At 46.4% G+C, this 16,711-nt stretch overlaps 1 protein-coding gene across 1 annotated transcript; it reads left to right on the top strand.

Moving 5' to 3' along the window:
- The first annotated feature begins 1,430 nt into the window (after positions 1-1,430).
- Positions 1,431-16,354, top strand: TH (tyrosine hydroxylase). Its single transcript, XM_026036778.1, has 13 exons — positions 1,431-1,522; positions 4,913-5,116; positions 8,736-8,910; positions 9,610-9,698; positions 9,899-9,966; positions 11,674-11,724; positions 11,939-12,084; positions 12,498-12,633; positions 12,770-12,839; positions 13,608-13,664; positions 14,312-14,407; positions 14,551-14,684; positions 16,195-16,354. Exons 1-13 carry the CDS (start codon positions 1,433-1,435, stop codon positions 16,352-16,354), a joined length of 1,476 nt encoding a protein of 491 aa, XP_025892563.1. The 5' UTR covers positions 1,431-1,432.
- Positions 16,355-16,711: the final 357 nt, after the last annotated feature.

The raw sequence follows: 16,711 nt of genomic DNA, 5'->3' as shown, positions 1-16,711 counted from the left end.
CAACTAAATTCCAGCTATCAGTACAATAGTCTTGAAAACGTGTCTGGGTTTAGCATCTCTTTTTAAAGCCACTGTTTGTGAGAGCACTCTTTATGTGTGATTTAGGAATACGTTACAGCTGTCTGCAGGAGGGCAGAGCAACGCATTCTCTTCCTGTATTTATCAAGGTACCTAACTAAATATCTATATTCGTTACATAAACTGGCATTTCAAGACTATCCTTAGAAAAACTTGATTACAAATTTGAATAACTGAAACTTATTTTGATGGCTGATTTTAGGCTTAATAGGCCTTACAAGTGCTGTCCTAAAAGTCCTAATGTGAAGGAAAAGAGTTTAAGTTCATAAAATATTTTGAAGTTTGTCATTGTCTTAAAATAGAGCTGGAAACCCCAAACCAAACATACTGAATTTCTGTGTTATATTGCACACTATTTTGAATTGCAATGCCGTAYAGAAGAGTTCATTTAGAGTTAAAAGTTTCACTGGTAAAAATGTTCAAATGCAGTTATTAGGATGCTCTTTTTTTCTTTACTGAAGGAAATTCCAGGGAAAATGGTCCTGAAATCAAACTGGTACCAGGGTGCACCTACGCCAGCAGCACAAACCAAGGCTACCACAGACCTACCCTAATTTGGACCCCCCAGCATCCCTCTTCTCCTAAGGAGATCTCCTGTTTCAAGGATCCAGTGTTTAGCGGAGGGCAAACAGAAGGTTTGGGACATTCAGAGGGGATTTCTGGAAGAAATTAAAGCAAACCCACAGGGCACCCTGGGTGTGTGTGGAGTGGCAYGTGTCACTCCTGCAAGTGGCCAGTGTCTGGGGCAGATCCTGTGTCTTTTGGCCCCTGAAGTCCTTGGGCATTTGTCTTTTAGGAGTTACAGCAAGGGTAGCAAAGCCCTTGTGAAGACAGAATTTCCCCCAGCGAAGGAATTGGGAAAATCAGTGCTATTTTCCTATTCCTTTGCTGTCTTCATTCACGGCCAGAAGGCACACAAGGAAAAARGGCTAGAGAAGGCTGAATCTCTTCCTTCCTTCCTTCTATTTTGCCCTTTCTCCATATCCTTCCATGCAGCTCCACACTGGGAAAGCAAGTGTGCCGGGCTGAAGCGCAGCGCGGGAGCGAACTCCTTGGGCAAGGGGGGCAGAAAAGTGGGGTGCTTTGGGGCGCAGGCAAGGCGGGGAGCGGCCGCTCTGCCAAGGCAGGGTGCCTGCAGTCCTCACAGCGATTAGATTTAATGGGACAGAAACGTTGCTCTCCTCCGTGTCCCCTCCTCCTTGCAGCCTGAGGGGGAGACGGGAGGGAGGTGATGAGGAGGAGGAGGAGGAGGAGGGGGGGGGAAGATTTGAAAGAGACCTTGACGTCAGCCCTGCCCTATAAGAGGCGGGCAGGGCGAGGGAAAGCCGAGAGCAGAGCTCGTGGAGGAGCAAAGATGCCAACCCCTAACATCTCCACCTCCGCAGCCAAAGGCTTCCGCAGGGCCGTGTCCGAGTTGGACTCCAAGCAAGCCGAGGCCATCATGGTAAGACACCCCTACCCCGACCCTTCCCTCTCTGCTCAAGCCACGGGCAGCAGCACCAGGGGTAGATTGGCCAACACGGCCTCGGGGAGAGTTTCCTCCCCTGGGCAGCTCCATACTGGCGACATGAAGCTATCCATTCAATCCCCGTGGCCTAGGCTTACATGTGAAATGCAAATGTGAGGGAGGCAAGAGCTAAAGCTGATGCGCTCCCCTTCCTGGACCTGGTGTGACTAACACAACCCATAGGTCGAAGGCAGGGGGAAGGAGACCACCCCAGGGTGTGATGCAACGGGGACACCTTAAGCCTGATCTCAAGGCAATAGCCTCAGAGATTGTTTTTGTCCATTCTAGCACAACAACAACAAAAAAAGTATGKTTTTTACCCCAGATRTCATACAACGTCCCACCAATTTAAGTCAGTTTGTTTGCTGTTGCCTTGTCCGCAGACTGGCTCTCTCCCAGGGCATCCTGCCCCAATTCGGCTCCCACCCTTCCCTGCCACCTTAAGGCCCTCAGCTTAGCCTGGGAGATATGTCAGCACACACTAAAGCTCCTCGTGCAAGGGAGAGGAGGAAAAAAATGCCATTAGAAAGCAAAGCCAGCGAGCCAGTTACCCTGGGCTCCAACAAGTATCTTGAGGAGAGTGGAGAGTCCTGGGCACGGGACAGCCGTGGGGATGGAAAACGTGGCCATCCTGGGGGTGACCATGGGGATGGGACTGTGGATGACTGTGGAGGGTGGCATGGGGAGGACCCCCCGTTGGGACACAATGTGGGGATCACCACAGCTTAGGGAGCAGCTGTGTTTTAGCCGGTGCCAGCAGCCTTTGCTGTGTTTGCTCCGTGCAGCAAAGCGGGAGAGCAAAGTCTGCTGCAGGGATGTGAGCAACAGGTTTGGAAAGGGGACTTTAAGGGGGCATGCAGAGAGCCTTCTCTGAAAAATTAGAGTATTCACTACACCTGGAGCACATATCCTCCTAATGTAACCTTTTGTGTTCAAATACCTGCTTGCTTTGCTGAGCACTGACAGCACCCTTGCTTCTCCTGACAGTAAGGAGGAGTAGCTCTGCAGAAACTCAGGTCAGCACCTTTTTCTCACCTTGCCTCTTCCATATCTTTTCTCTTCAGTAGGCCAGGTGCTGAGTTCCCCTTCACTTCTCCCTGTGCCTTGGCTCTTTTCACCCACTCTTCTCTTAGCCCTGCATAATGGTGTGATTTGGGGAAAAACTGTTACGATATGGGCAGCAAAAAGTGTTTTGGAGGGAGCAGCCCATTAGAAAGGGTCTCCTCCAGAAGCTCTGAGCGAGGGCTGAGACCTCGGAGGGGAAATGGCACGAACTTGGGGGGGAAAAAAGATCTTCCCCCAAAGAGCTTTAGAAGCACAGAGCTCCTCCGTGCTGGATGGGGCTTTGCACAGCAGCTATTCCAGCTCACCAGCTGGCTGCGAGTAAAGCTCGCGTCGCAGAGAGCTCTTCTCCTGCATATTTACTTTTTCTATTGCTATGAGTTTTTACCAGACACCTCCAGGCTGCAGCTTTCCTTACGGCACATGCCTGCATAYCCAGGCAGCGGCTGGGGCAGAGCTGCAGGAGGGGCTGCCAGAGCAAGCAGCGATGGGATGCTGCCCTCCCCGGGGCTCACAGCTGGGAGAAAACCAAAGCACTCAAATTCAGAGTCCTCTTCTAACGCCTCTGCTCAGGCGGGGCTGTTTGCCCGCCTTATTGCAGGCACTTTAAAGTCAACAGCAGCTCAACTTTAAACAGAGGAGCGATATAAAGCACTCGCTTAGAGCCGGGCATGTGCTCGCCAGCTTGGCAAAGTTAGGGCTCGGGATACTTGATAGGTGTCTGCTCTCTTTGGGGATGAATACTGTAGATTTAGACAAGCAGCAATATGAGGTTATTTATTAGAAAGTGTTTTTCTGAGCCACAAGGAGTAAAGCGGTTGAGGATCAGCAAATATGATTTCCAAAGGGTGTCTTTATTAAAAACAGGACGGTGCAGAAGTGCGTGGGCTGGTGCCTGGATGTGCAGCGTTTTTCAGAACGCATTTAAAATGTCAGAGGGAACCCCTGAAGCTGCTTTTGCACTATTATAACATCCAGGAGGATTTTTAGAGAAAATATTTGCTAATTGATGGTAGGCTTTGAAAATCACAGAGGAAAGGGGCTTAGTAGTGGAGCTGACTGTATTTTTTGGAGGAAAACATCCTCTAAATATTTGCAAAATAGGCTGATGTGCAAACTTCTCATTCCTAAATATTATCAGTGGCACTGGAGAAAAATAATGCAGCCAGCCTGGCTCTCTATGAGGGTGCTGGATGTCTGTATGGGCTGYTCCTTCTTTGCAGGTTTCTTTTAGCAAGTTCTGAGGGTTTGTCATATGGTTTGCACATTGAGCACACAAAACTGGAACCAGACAAGATGCCTCCAAACTGCAAAACAACTGCGAACAAATAAACTACTATTTTGGCTAGTTGTATAGTCAAGGAAGCAAAAGCGATGGGAACAATTTGTAGCTCACTGTAAATATAAAACAGGTACCCTAACATGACCCCAGGCAAAAAGATGCAGCCTTTCAGGTTCAGTTGCAAGTCAGAGACATCTGAAGGAGTTTGTTGGGACWCGAATGAATCCACAGATCAGTGGGGAGCAGGAGAAATTTATTCTGTGGTGTAAATGGAGGTGACTCCCATTGCACTACAATGGGCGGGCATCTACTTCATGTCAGAAGAAAACGGCTCTGCGGATGCGTTTTAAGTGGCAGCAAGTAATTATGAGTAAAAGGCAGTTTTGCTGCATGGCTGGAGAGCAGTGCAGTGTGTGGGCAAAGCAGTGCAGGAAGGGTGGACGTGAGGACGTGTGTGGTGGGGTACTCTGCAGAGGCACTGCTCTCCAGCCAGTGGTCAGGCCAGACCCTGGAACCGGTTTAATTAAGCCACCATGCTAATACAACAGCAAAGAGCTGCAGAAATAGATGAAGTTGTGACTTTTGGTGTGGACATCAGCTGCCCCACTGCCCAAAAAAGACTTTTCTCAAGAAACATCACATTTATCCAGCACCTCTCCACTTGAATTCATTAGTCAGAACCGCGTAAGTTTTTTTTTCCCATTTTTAGTTTTCAAATGATACTGAAAACCATTAGTAGGGAAGGTAAGGGGAAAAGCAAGTCCACTCTGTAGTCATACTGTAAGTGTATTTTGCACAGATATTCACTTAAACAAACAAGCAAAACAACCATTCTCATCACCAAATCTTCCTCATCAATACCAGACAAGTCAGTCCAAATTTCTCCTTCATACGCTTCTCACACCCCTGCCATTCTCTGGGCTGCCCTCCAGTCTCACAAACAACTCTACCAAAAAGGCTATTTATTTCTGTTCTGCCTTCAGTCTCCCCGGTTTATTGGTAGACGACAAAGCCTCATTGAAGATGCCAGGAAGGAAAGGGAGGCTGCGGCTGCAGCTACCGATGCTGCAGAGTCCACAGAAACCATTGTCTTCGAGGAGAAGGATGGGAGAGCCATGCTGAACCTCTTCTTCACGCTCAAGGCAGCCAAGACTTCACCTCTGTCCCGTGCACTCAAGGTGTTTGAGGTGAGTTCCTAACCTGTTCTATCAGACTCAAGGAATGCACTAGACTGTTGTTGGTTACTTGGTGAGAAACACCACTTTGATGTCCTAGAGGAGGGTCAGACTAGGTCTGTTTGGACAAGATATCGGTTAATTTTCTGTGCTGTGCTCATGCCCCTAGCTCACAGTCTCTCACTTTGAATCCCTAGGAATGAGCCATACCTCCACCTGGCAGTGCTTTGGTTATATAGCACTCTGTTCCTTCACTCCAGGAGCCAGCTATCCAGATTTACACCTGCACTCCGCATCACTGCGGAGCCGACTCCACAGCTACAATTCACGGCACTGTGGCTTGTAGCAAACTCTAACAGCACCCTCTACTGCTCAGTACTTCACCTCTCTGAGCTCTCCCACAAAACATGCAGTGTGGTTTGCATGGCTGCAGGGCAAGCCCCCTCACACAGCATTAATTAGCTTCTAAGTCAAGGTGTTGACTGTCTCTGAAAAGTATCTCCGCATTGATCCTTGGTCAAAGAGTTACTGGAACAGCTTCATCCTGGGTGTAAAATTGGCATATTGATTTCCAAAGTGCTTTCCTACTTCAGGGATGAATTTGATTCATGTGTAAAAGGTTGYACTGGTTCCTCTCCAGAGATGCATTGTGTATACAGCTTTCTTATCRGGGGGATTAGTAATTAATAGAGCTTCTTCTGTTTTTATCTCCTAGCTAGAAATCAAAAGTTTCATTATCTTGTATATTAGTACCATGAATAGAAAGACTTACTGAGATAAGGGCTGATCATTTAAGCAGTAGTCAAAGCACAGTGTTTTATTTAGGTATGCATTTGCATCCAGAAGAATTCAAAAGCAATTTGCAATTCAAGGTTATGAGCTATGTTTTATATACAACATTTCAAATTTTCATTGGCTTCATCAGTGAGAGCAGATGAGAGGAGAATTAGTTCCTATGAGATGGTCACAGAGGATGTAAGGGACCTCTGCAGGCTACTGGTCCAAACTCATAGACTGAGCAGGTCCAGTCACAGCAAGTTGCTCAGGGCTATGCTCACTGTGTTTTGAATACCTTCAAGCATGGAAATTCCATAAGCTGAGCACCCGGTCTGCTGTTTGACCACCCTATGGCAAAGTACTTCTTCCCCTCATCTCTTGGTTCCAGCTTATGCCAATTGCCTGTTGCCCTCCTGTGCMCTTCAGAGAAAATCTGGCTGTCTCCTCCATACCCTTCCATCATGTAGTTATAGGCATTAAATGGTCTCCCCTTCATCTTCACTTGAACAAATCCAATTCCCACAGCGTCTCTTCGTATTTCATTGTATTCCATCCCCTTGCCCATCTGTGCAGCCCTCCAGTGGATCTACTACAGCACATCAGTGTTTCTCTTATGTCTGACCCGACGGTCCAGATGTGGTCTCCTAAGTTAGAAAGGAAGAATCACGCCTGTCAACCTGTTTTCTGTTGTCTTGCTAATACAACACAGCATATTCAAAAATTTGTCCTTTCTCATCACAAAGGCACTCTGTCAGTCCACGTATTAGCACAGACGGTTATGAAATAATACTTCCTTTCCCCATAAATGCAACAATTTCTGGAGTAAAATCAGATCACCAGCGATACCACACAGCAACAACACTACCTTTTAGCAGTATAAACACCCCCACACAAAAACTGTTCTGGAGGGAAAAGTATTTTCCTGAAATTGTAGTGCATTACAGCTATTTATTGCTCAGCCAGTAGCATCTTTGCTAATCATATAAAAAACATTTAATCTTCAACAATTTCAATTTATGCTTTTCTTTTAAAGACAATACAAGATATTCTTGTATTGGACAAGACAAGATATTCTTGTATTGTCCAAAAGTGCCTCTAAGAGAAATCTGTCTGGCAAAACCCTTGATATTGCTGTCGTTGTAGTCTCCTTCCTCAGAGAAACACACAATTGTGAGAGAAGCTGTGAAAAATCCTTCTGTGTATATAAACCCTTGTACTAGGAAGTTTTTATATTACATGGGATTTAAAGTCTACAATTTAARCAATTTTTAAACATCAAGCAAGAAGTAGGGGCAACTTGTATTCAAATAATAAGACTTGTTTCCTCCTGGAGCAATTTGCTTGCTGCATCAAGAGCTCTCCTGGTAAAAAAAGCTCTTCCAGCTTGTCACAGAGAGAGCTTTAAAGATAATAAAAAGACAAGCATGTCAAGCCACAATAGAGGAAGATTCATTTCCCAGATCCCTCTGGCAATGCAGGTAAAAGATATGAAAGCAGACGGGCATAATGACATTTGCCTCATCATGAACCAGCTTCAGGGAGACTGGTTTCCCTCTGCTGTATGTGTTACATGCAGCCAAAGCATAGGTAATGCAATCACAGCTGTCACATTAATGCAAAGGTATTGATTGTGGAGAGGACAATGTAATAGTGAAGTTGGTAGGTACATTCAGAAACACAGTCCTAAATTTAATTTACCTGTGGCATTGCATCTGTTCCTTCTCATCTTTCTGCTCTTGATTAACAAAAGGAATAATGTCCCTTCCTCTGCTGAAGACCTTCCAGAGACACTGGAAAGGTTGGGTCATTGCCCAGGGACCTGTGCTTGCACTGCCAGCTTTCACTGAAMTAAAGAAAATATCCACAAATCTACCAGGATTTGGGGGAAGATTATAGAGTACACTTTGCTCCTGTTTATTAARTTTTTCTGATAAAGAATGACAAGTCCTGACGACTTGGCAGAGCTCAGGAACTGTGTGGATGTGAACAGAACAAACTTCCCTCATTAACTTCTTTCTTCTCTTCTCGAAGGTACTTATGAGAATATAATTATTTCAGTTGCCATTACCATTTTGAGCATCACAATTATTTTTTTCCTGGGGTCTTTACAGCAATGCCTGTTGACAGGAGAGAGGCCAGACTTTTCTGATGTAGGACAGTGGTCAGAAATGAGATGGCTGCTGCCTCCCAGCCTTGACCATCTTGAGGGTGACCATAAATGTATGATGCAAGGTGAAGGCCTGCCTTGCATACAACCAGATGTTCAACCTATCTACTTGCAGTTTTTTTTTTTAATTTAATTTAATTTAATTTAATTTAATTTAATTTAATTTAATTTAATTTATTTTTATTTTATTTTTATTTTATTTTATTTTATTTTTTTTTTGGTAGTGCAAGGAGGAAGCTCTGTGGTCTTCCCTAAGTTGGGCTGGGTTTGAGGGACCGTGACAACTGTCAGGCCAAGGTGGCTGTTTCAGCACCCTGGCTAGCGCCACCCACACAGGCCTCCAGGAATGATCCATTTTTGCCTTAAATTACCCCGAAACTGCCTTACTTTAAGGGAGAAGTTAAAAAGAAAGAGTAAGAGTAGGCAACATCCTGCCATGTCGATTGCCCATCTTGGTGAGATTGTGTTTGCCTCTGAGGAAATTTTCAGCTTAAATTTGCTGCCTGTGGGCTGTCAATCCAGAATGAAAAAATGTGGCATTAGTGTATAAGTGTGCTCATCCCAGTTTAAAAAAAAAAAAAAAGTCTCCAAATGTATCTATATGGACATTTTGAGAAGTATTGGTAGATGTTTCAAGCATCAGAGACTAGTTTAATGCTTTTGTTCTCCTTTTCCATGGTCTGAAAGACATTTGAAGCTAAAATTCACCACCTGGAGACCAGGCTTAGCCGAAAGCCACGTGAAGGGATCACTGAGCTGGAGTATTTTGTACGGTGTGAAGTTCACAGCTCTGACCTCAATACTTTCATTAGCTCCATCAAGAGGGTAACAGAAGAAGTGAGGACCACTAAGGAGGACAAATGTAAGGAACTTACAAACTGTTTGACTTTCATGCAGAGTTTGAGTCTTAGCAACTTGGGAAGAATCCTTGTTATTCACAAGGGACTCAATATCTGGGTTTTCTAAAGATCATCTTGGTAACATTGTTTAAGTTGTTGCTTCCTAGTCCTTGTAATCCATATCCCTCACCAAGAGAGTTGACAAAGGCATCTCTCTGTGACCTGATCATGCTAGTAAACACACTAAATGAAAGTATTTGATGACTTTATCATCATGACCTACCAGAGAAGAAAAGGCTCATTCTTTTGCAACCTAGCCCATGATACACTTAAGTGTCTGCAACAGAGGTAGTGATAAGACTGTGAATATCTTTAGGTCCTAAGAATCATGTTAGACCTATGTTTTTTTGTTTGTTTTTGCAAAAGCTGGAGCCTTTGAGTATGATCCAATTTGGTCTTCTTGTTTGCTTGTCTCAATGTTCTTTTGAGAGACAGGCAGGGAAGGCATGAGATGGAAATTGCAACCTTAGAACTGACTGTGGGGTGGGAGCAATGAGAGCAAGGCACCACAGCCAAGGAAACACAGCTATATGATGTGCAGCTCTGCATGTATATGTGCTATGTCAGGTCCCACACCTCCTGCTGAACATACTACTTCTCAACACAGGATGCTCAGCTTTCACTTCCATAGCCACAGTTTCTCTCTCTCTTTTTCCTCACAGTCCACTGGTTTCCCAGAAAAATCTGTGAGCTGGACAAGTGTCACCATTTGGTCACTAAGTTTGACCCTGACTTGGATTTGGATCACCCGGTGAGTTAATGTGTGGGCATGTCCTCACATTCAGGTCCTGAGCATTCCCTCCGAAGSAGGGAGGGAAAAAACACCCACTTACTGCAGTGGGGCCGAGAATCATTTTGCAGTCTCCATCATGAAAGAAGTTGTTCCACACAGTGATGAACTTTGCAGTAACTAATTAAAAATCCTGTCTCTGTTCCTGTTTGTCATCACAGGGATACTCTGACCAGGTCTACCGCCAGAGGAGGAAAACAATAGCAGAAATTGCTTTTCACTATAAGCAGTAAGTCTTTCCTAACATCCACACAGGAATAATGCCATGTCACTGCAGCCTCTTGGAAAGTTATTGTGTTATTTCTGTGAGCTCTTTCTCCTCTTTGATGATTTTCTGTCTCCCCGTTCAGCCTTGCCGACTCCTTTTCTGCGCTCCTTATGCCTGTATATTCCATTTTTTTCCTAATATAAATCTGTCTATGATCATTAATTCAAATATTCATAAATCCAGAACCTCCTGCGTAAGAAAACTACATATAATTCCGTCAGACTCTAAATCTCATTTTGAAATATTACATCTCTTTTAGAATGACATCCAGTGTGCACCTCAAAGTTTCAAACACTGGAAAAGATGGCATGTGCTCAGAAAAATTGTTCCAATGGTTCATTATTCAGGCCATAAAAGTGTATGTTTTATTTCTAAACCAAATATCTGTAGCATTAGTTTTCAGCCACTGTATTACACATGTGTTTCTTCTGCTAGATTGAAGAACCATCTGCTATCAGATTTTTTTTWAAATGGTATATAAAAAACTCAATAGTTCACCTCTCAATTGTCTCTGATAAATTAAATATATTCCATCAATGGCTTCATTATTGTCTTACAAAGAATTAAGACTGTTTCTTGAACTCCCACTTAATTCTCCTGTTCTGATATATCCCATGATAGCACTCGGTCACTCAGCTGCACTATTAGACAGGGCTATAATATTCAGGCAGGCTTTATAAAATACTTCCTAGATCCTTTTCAGTAACATTGCCTTCTCCATATGGGATTTTCAATGCAGAGTCCTGCATTGGGCAGCTAGCCCATCTGGAAAGCAGTCTACAGAAATGGTCTTCACTGCCTTTTTGAGCTACCTGTACAATCAATCTGATGCCAGCAGGGCTTGCTGCTCTATTAGATTTCATGTTCTTTGCCCAGAATGTGTATACTTTTGTTTTGGTACTGTATTCTTATTAAATGCACAGAATTTCATTGTACCAGCAAGAAAGTCCTGAGGGATCCGGGGAGATCGTGCACGCATTTAGGATAAGTGACGCATCTCATCTGGAGGTTAACATTTAAAAGGTGCTGTGCAACATCCCTTCTGGCTATAGATGGAATAGAAACTGTGCTTTACCATGTGGCTATCTCATCTATTCCAATACAGAACAGAAGAGTATATACAATCATAAATGATAATGCAGAAAAGGTGGAAGTATGAGCCTTCTTTTGTTCCCACTTACATTAATGTTATTTTCTTGCTATTCTTATTTTTACTGACGATRTATTTTTTTCTGCAGTTCAAATGCTCGTATTCTTCCTTATTAACTACTTCCATTTCCTAAACACTGATTCMTTCTGATGGCTGCAAGAATGAATGGAACTTCAAGAACAAGCAGAGAGCTTTCTGCTGTCTGTGTTATATGTCATCTTCAGGCACACTTTTTTTCTGCCATTTCCATTTCCTGGAGAACAGTGTGCCTGCTAAGCTTTTACTCTTGCTCTTTTAATCTTGGGTTATACTAGTGCTTTTCATGTGTCCCTATATTTGTTGCACTTGTACATGTGACTGAGTAACAAAACTCTGTCTTGCCTATCACCCCTTCTTTGGTTTAAAGATGATTGAGCAACATCATGCAGAGCACTTTGTCAAACGTGTGCCTTTCTCAAAGGCAAGAGCAGCCTGGTTTGTGCTCCTCTAATGTCATTAATGGTGCACTTGCCTTGCAGTGGGGACCCAATACCTCACGTGGAGTACACAGCGGAGGAGATTGCTACCTGGTGAGTGCTGATTTAATCTCTCTCTGTGTGTGTGTGTGTGTGTGTGTGTGTGTACCCCTATGAATGCACAGGAACGGGTCAACCTACTGGTGTGGAAAGGAAAAAGGACAAGAAAAACAGACATAGGAGAGTTTGACAACATAATACCAGAGGTCAGCAGCAGACTAGACTTGCAAAGCCAGACTCTGACCCCATACATCCTCTTCTTCTGAAGGAAAGAGGTATACAGCACACTGAAGAGCCTATATCCAACCCATGCCTGCAAGGAGTACCTAGAAGCTTTTAATCTSCTGGAGAAATTCTGTGGCTACAGTGAGAACAACATCCCTCAGCTGGAGGAGGTATCCCGCTTCCTGAAAGGTGGGTACAGCCCAAAGGAGACTGGTGAAAAGCACAAGCTACCCGAAACACTCCTGGGCTCTGATGGAGCACCAGGGCTCCAGCAGAGTACCCACAACTGCTGCAAGGGAAACATGGGCTTGGAGGAGGAGGCTGGGAGGTGATAGTTGTGGAAGGAGCTAGCAGAGACCGGAGTATTGCACAAAAAGGCAAAGATTCACCACTGGCAGCAACTGCCAGGTGATGGGAGGGTAGGTAAAATCATGGGCTTCAGCTGCAAGTCTAAGCCCACAGTCTCAGTGATCCTTGACCAGCCTAAGGAGCTCCTTCATTTCCAGCACCCATGTTTTTGTTGTTCATGGTTACAAAACTGCCTGCCAGGGCAGTCCCGTGAGCCATATTGTGCTCCTCAGTGCCTGCATGAACTCTTGCAGAGAGAACTGGCTTCCAGCTCCGGCCCGTGGCYGGGCTGCTGTCCGCACGGGACTTCCTCGCCAGCCTGGCCTTCCGGGTGTTCCAGTGCACGCAGTACATCCGCCACGCGTCCTCGCCCATGCACTCCCCAGAGCCGTGAGTACTGCTCAGCCTGGGCGGCCTCCCCGGCCCGGAGAGCTGCCCAGYTCGCTCGAGGCGAATGTTTCGCTCTCTCCTCAGTGTGTGGTCTGCGCTAATCAYGTTTTTTCCTTCTTCTCTTGGGCCACGGAAGGGACTGCTGCCATGAACTGCTGGGGCACGTACCAATGCTGGCTGATAAGACATTTGCACAGTTCTCTCAGGTACAGCAGATCTTCCATTTCTTTGCACTGACAGGTGAGACGGGAACCCAATTCTAGCTCAGTCTTACCCTCCTGATGGGTGGATCCAAGGATGTGGCCTGGAGGAGAGTTTCTTCTCTCCTAACTTCTGGATTGTCACAGCACTGCAAGCTTGGCATTGCTTTTTGACTGCCATCCTAGCAGGAGCTGCTGTAGGACATGGCAGTCTGCCTTGAACCACTGACTGCAACAGGAGAGAGAGAGACCACAGCGATAGCTGTGCATTTACCCCTTCTTATTTGCTGTGGGCAAGTCAACCATGGACTTGGTAGCCATTCCCTRATTATGTAACATGATGCATTATGTCCCTATGTCATCTCTACCTCTTACTGTGCGTTCATGAATTCCACATGTGTCACTGGCCACCTAAGCCTTTCTTGGTTTTGTTTTGATTTGTTTTTCCTGAGATWTGTTTTAAGCACAGCATTCAGAAGGCTTCGTCATGAACTGAAAACCCTAATATACAATAAAAATGTCAAACTCTGCATCAAAGTGATTTTAATCTAAGCGTGACAAAACCCCAGCAGATGTCTGAAAGTTCAAGGAAATTTTTATCCCTCTCAGTATCTGTGATAACAGTGTTATAGGATGTTCCTGAACTATTGACTGGTTGTCGGGACAAATTGTGCGAGAATGTGATAACTGCCCAAACCCCCAAAATGCTGGCAGTTAACTTGTGGCAGTTAACTGAATCTGTTCTGATGTCTTCCCCTTCCCTTTTCTTCCCAGGACATTGGGCTTGCATCTCTGGGAGCAACTGATGAAGAAATTGAGAAACTTGCAACAGTAAGTTTTGCTTTCATATGTGGGACCCCGATCCTGCCATGAGCACTTCTGTGACAAGAGTGGGGCTGATGTACCTGGTCTCCCCAAAACTCAGTGGTTTAGAGCCTCTGTCTGAGGTGCCCCATCCCCGGCTCTTTCGTGATGACTGTGCAAAGCAGAGATCAGTTAAAAAGCAGAGCTCACTTGCACATTAACCCAATTTTCATGGGCACTAGAGTATCATTAAGCATCATATTTCTAAAGACAGCACTGCCGGGACACTTTACGATGGGATTAAATTACATCCGTTTCCTTCAGCTCTCCCTTGGCAAGGTGAACTGTCCTGCTCCAAGGGCAGTCAGCAGAGACATCACACAGCTGCTGCATGCTCAGGAGGACAACCTGGATAGCGGGGTGTCCAGGAGAGCCTCCATCTGCTCCAGCATGACTGTGGGCTTGTGGCTGGCCCCATGTGGGCCAGAGTCTGAGTTGTGCAACATGGCGAGGAGGGGTTGCCCCTAACATCCCATGGGTCCAAGCAAGCCATTTTGCTGTCCGGCTCTGCAGACTATGCCAGGCACTAGTTTGTTTAAACCTCCTTTGACCCAAACTGTGGTATAAGGACTCAAAGCCAAGAGGGAGATGTGTTTTTCTTTTTCCTTTCACAGCTTTACTGGTTTACAGTGGAGTTTGGGCTCTGCAAACAGAATGGGATAGTGAAAGCCTATGGAGCCGGGCTTCTGTCTTCCTATGGGGAACTTATAGTAAGTCCTAGCAGAACTTGTTTCTCTCTGCTCCAGACCCTATGTAGCTATCTCTTTTCCATCTCTGCTATGCCTGTGAGCTCTGGTCCCCTCCATTACCCCCTTTTTACCCATTACCTACAGTCTTTCTGCTGTTTCTGCAGCACTCCTTGTCAGATGAACCAGAGGTGCGGGACTTTGACCCAGATGCTGCCGCTGTCCAGCCCTACCAAGATCAGAACTACCAGCCTGTGTATTTTGTGTCCGAGAGCTTCAGCGACGCCAAAAGTAAACTCAGGTAGGGTTGTGTGGCAAGGGAGACCCAAGCAGGAGGATGCAGGGCTGCGATATCTCCAAATAGTTCTTGGTAGGGCTGCCTTCAACCAAGGAGCACTCTGGAAATAAGTATCAGCTAGGTCTTTGAAAACCTAAAGGTTAAATAAGCACTAACCCATTTTAATGCGGCAAAACAACTCTYTAGTTCCCAGAGGAGCCAGCTCAAGTCTCCTGGGCTTTCAGTTTGCCTGAGAGCTGGTGTGTGGTGTGTGGAGAAAAGCAGGATGGAGGTGGAGGCATTCACAAGTGTGCAAAGGAAAGAAATAGATCTAGCACTAGCTCTTACAGGGAAGAGTTAAAACTTAGAGCTCCCAAGGCAGCCTAACTGATCACTTGCTGGGGTCCAGGACTGCCCTCCATTTACCAGGACACCTTTGTTTCTTCACTGTGAGAAGACTGGCTGGTAAAGGCCCTTCTTTCAGAAGTAATCATGCAGAAAATGTCCTTCTGAAGCCCTGCATTGGATGTGGCATTCAGCTTTCTGCCCAGAGAGCTGCACCATTTATAGAGTCAAGATGAGGCTGGGGGGCTTGGGCAGTGACAAGTGCTTTAGTGATCCTCTCGTGGATCTTGTGCAGGTGAGTGTTGAAGGTATTTGGGAAAGCCATGGGTGGCTTTTCCTGTGGCTTTCCTTCCCTGGCACCTTGGGCAGCTCCCTTCCTGTGCCAGCAGCTTTCCCTGTGTTACCTGCTGCTTCCCTATGGAGCTGCCCATGCTCCACACACAGACCAGGGCAGGGAGGATGATGCTGTCCCACAGAGCGGGTACCAGCCCCAGGAGGAGCCCAGCGAGAGGATGCGTTTCCTCCCAGAGCGTAGCCAAGCAGACTCACAGCAGCCACAAGAGGGTACCCGAGGCTAAGCCATCCAGGAAGGAAGGAAGGGGTAAAGCRGCGAGGGGCTCTCCAGTCACCAGGGCTGACTTATTCCCCTTCTTCCCAGGCCTTTTCAGTGTGAGATGTTACATCTGAGTAGCCAAATTTAGGTCCCTACGTCCGTTTYTACAGTGTCACCAAAGGGGATGGGAAGCACAGGTTATAAGCAACATATACATTATCTTTAGAGCTGAGCGTGAGAAAATTGCCCTTGATTGTTTGCTCCAAGATCTCCAGGAGCRCGCAACCACACAAAGGGAAAATATGAGGTATTTTGGCCCAGGTGACAGCTGTAGAGGTGGCTACTTCAGTGCACCTTCAGGCTGAAGTAAGCCCACGTTTTCAGCCCAAGTAGAGAGGTTGTGGTCCTGGGAAACTGCGGACCTGAGCTGAAGAGGAAAGATCTCCACCAATCTGCACCCCCACCAAGCTGCAAAGATGGGAAACATAAAGGTTTTGTGCCAAACTAGCAGCTTTGTCCCAGGGAGGCATCCTCCCCTTGTGAATTTTCGGGATGAGGAGGGAAGGGAAGGCAGAGGGAGTGGGTGGCAGCGAGACCCACCTCTTGCCCCACTGCTCGGGCACCCTTTCCTTGCAGGAGCTACGCCGCCCGCATCAAGCGGCCCTTCTCGGTGAAGTACGAGCCGTACACCCACAGCATCGAGCTCCTGGACAGCCCGCAGAGCATCCGCCGCTCCCTGGAGAGCGTGAGGGACGAGCTGCACGCGCTGGCGGATGCGCTCAACGTCATCGGCTAACGGGAGGACTGGCTGCTTCCTCCCCTCTTCCCTYGTGGCCAGGAAGCCGCCCGCACCTCATCCCCAACTGGTAGCTTCTGCCCCTTGCCCCAACCCTTGGCACTGCTGCCATCCCAACAGCTTCCCCCCATTCGTGTTTATGGCCGGCTTGGAGGAATGCGGAGGGGCTGTCCCAAGACCTGCTCACATCCTTGCTCGTGTTTATGGTGACTTAGAAGCTTAGCCCAGACCACGGGCCAAGCTAACAGAGCAGGAGCTATGGTCCAGGCTCCCAGGTGCTGGAGAGAAAGAGATAGGGGGGAAAAAAAAAAGTTTGAGAGAATGGAGAGGGACCAATTTGCAACTAACACCTCCCTC

This window comes from Nothoprocta perdicaria, unplaced genomic scaffold (assembly GCF_003342845.1).
Source record: "Nothoprocta perdicaria isolate Ctin4 unplaced genomic scaffold, notPer1 scaffold_186, whole genome shotgun sequence".
Taxonomy (NCBI): Eukaryota; Metazoa; Chordata; class Aves; order Tinamiformes; family Tinamidae; genus Nothoprocta; species Nothoprocta perdicaria.
Note: the sequence above shows the minus strand (reverse complement) of the source record. Positions and strands in the feature narration are given on the sequence as shown.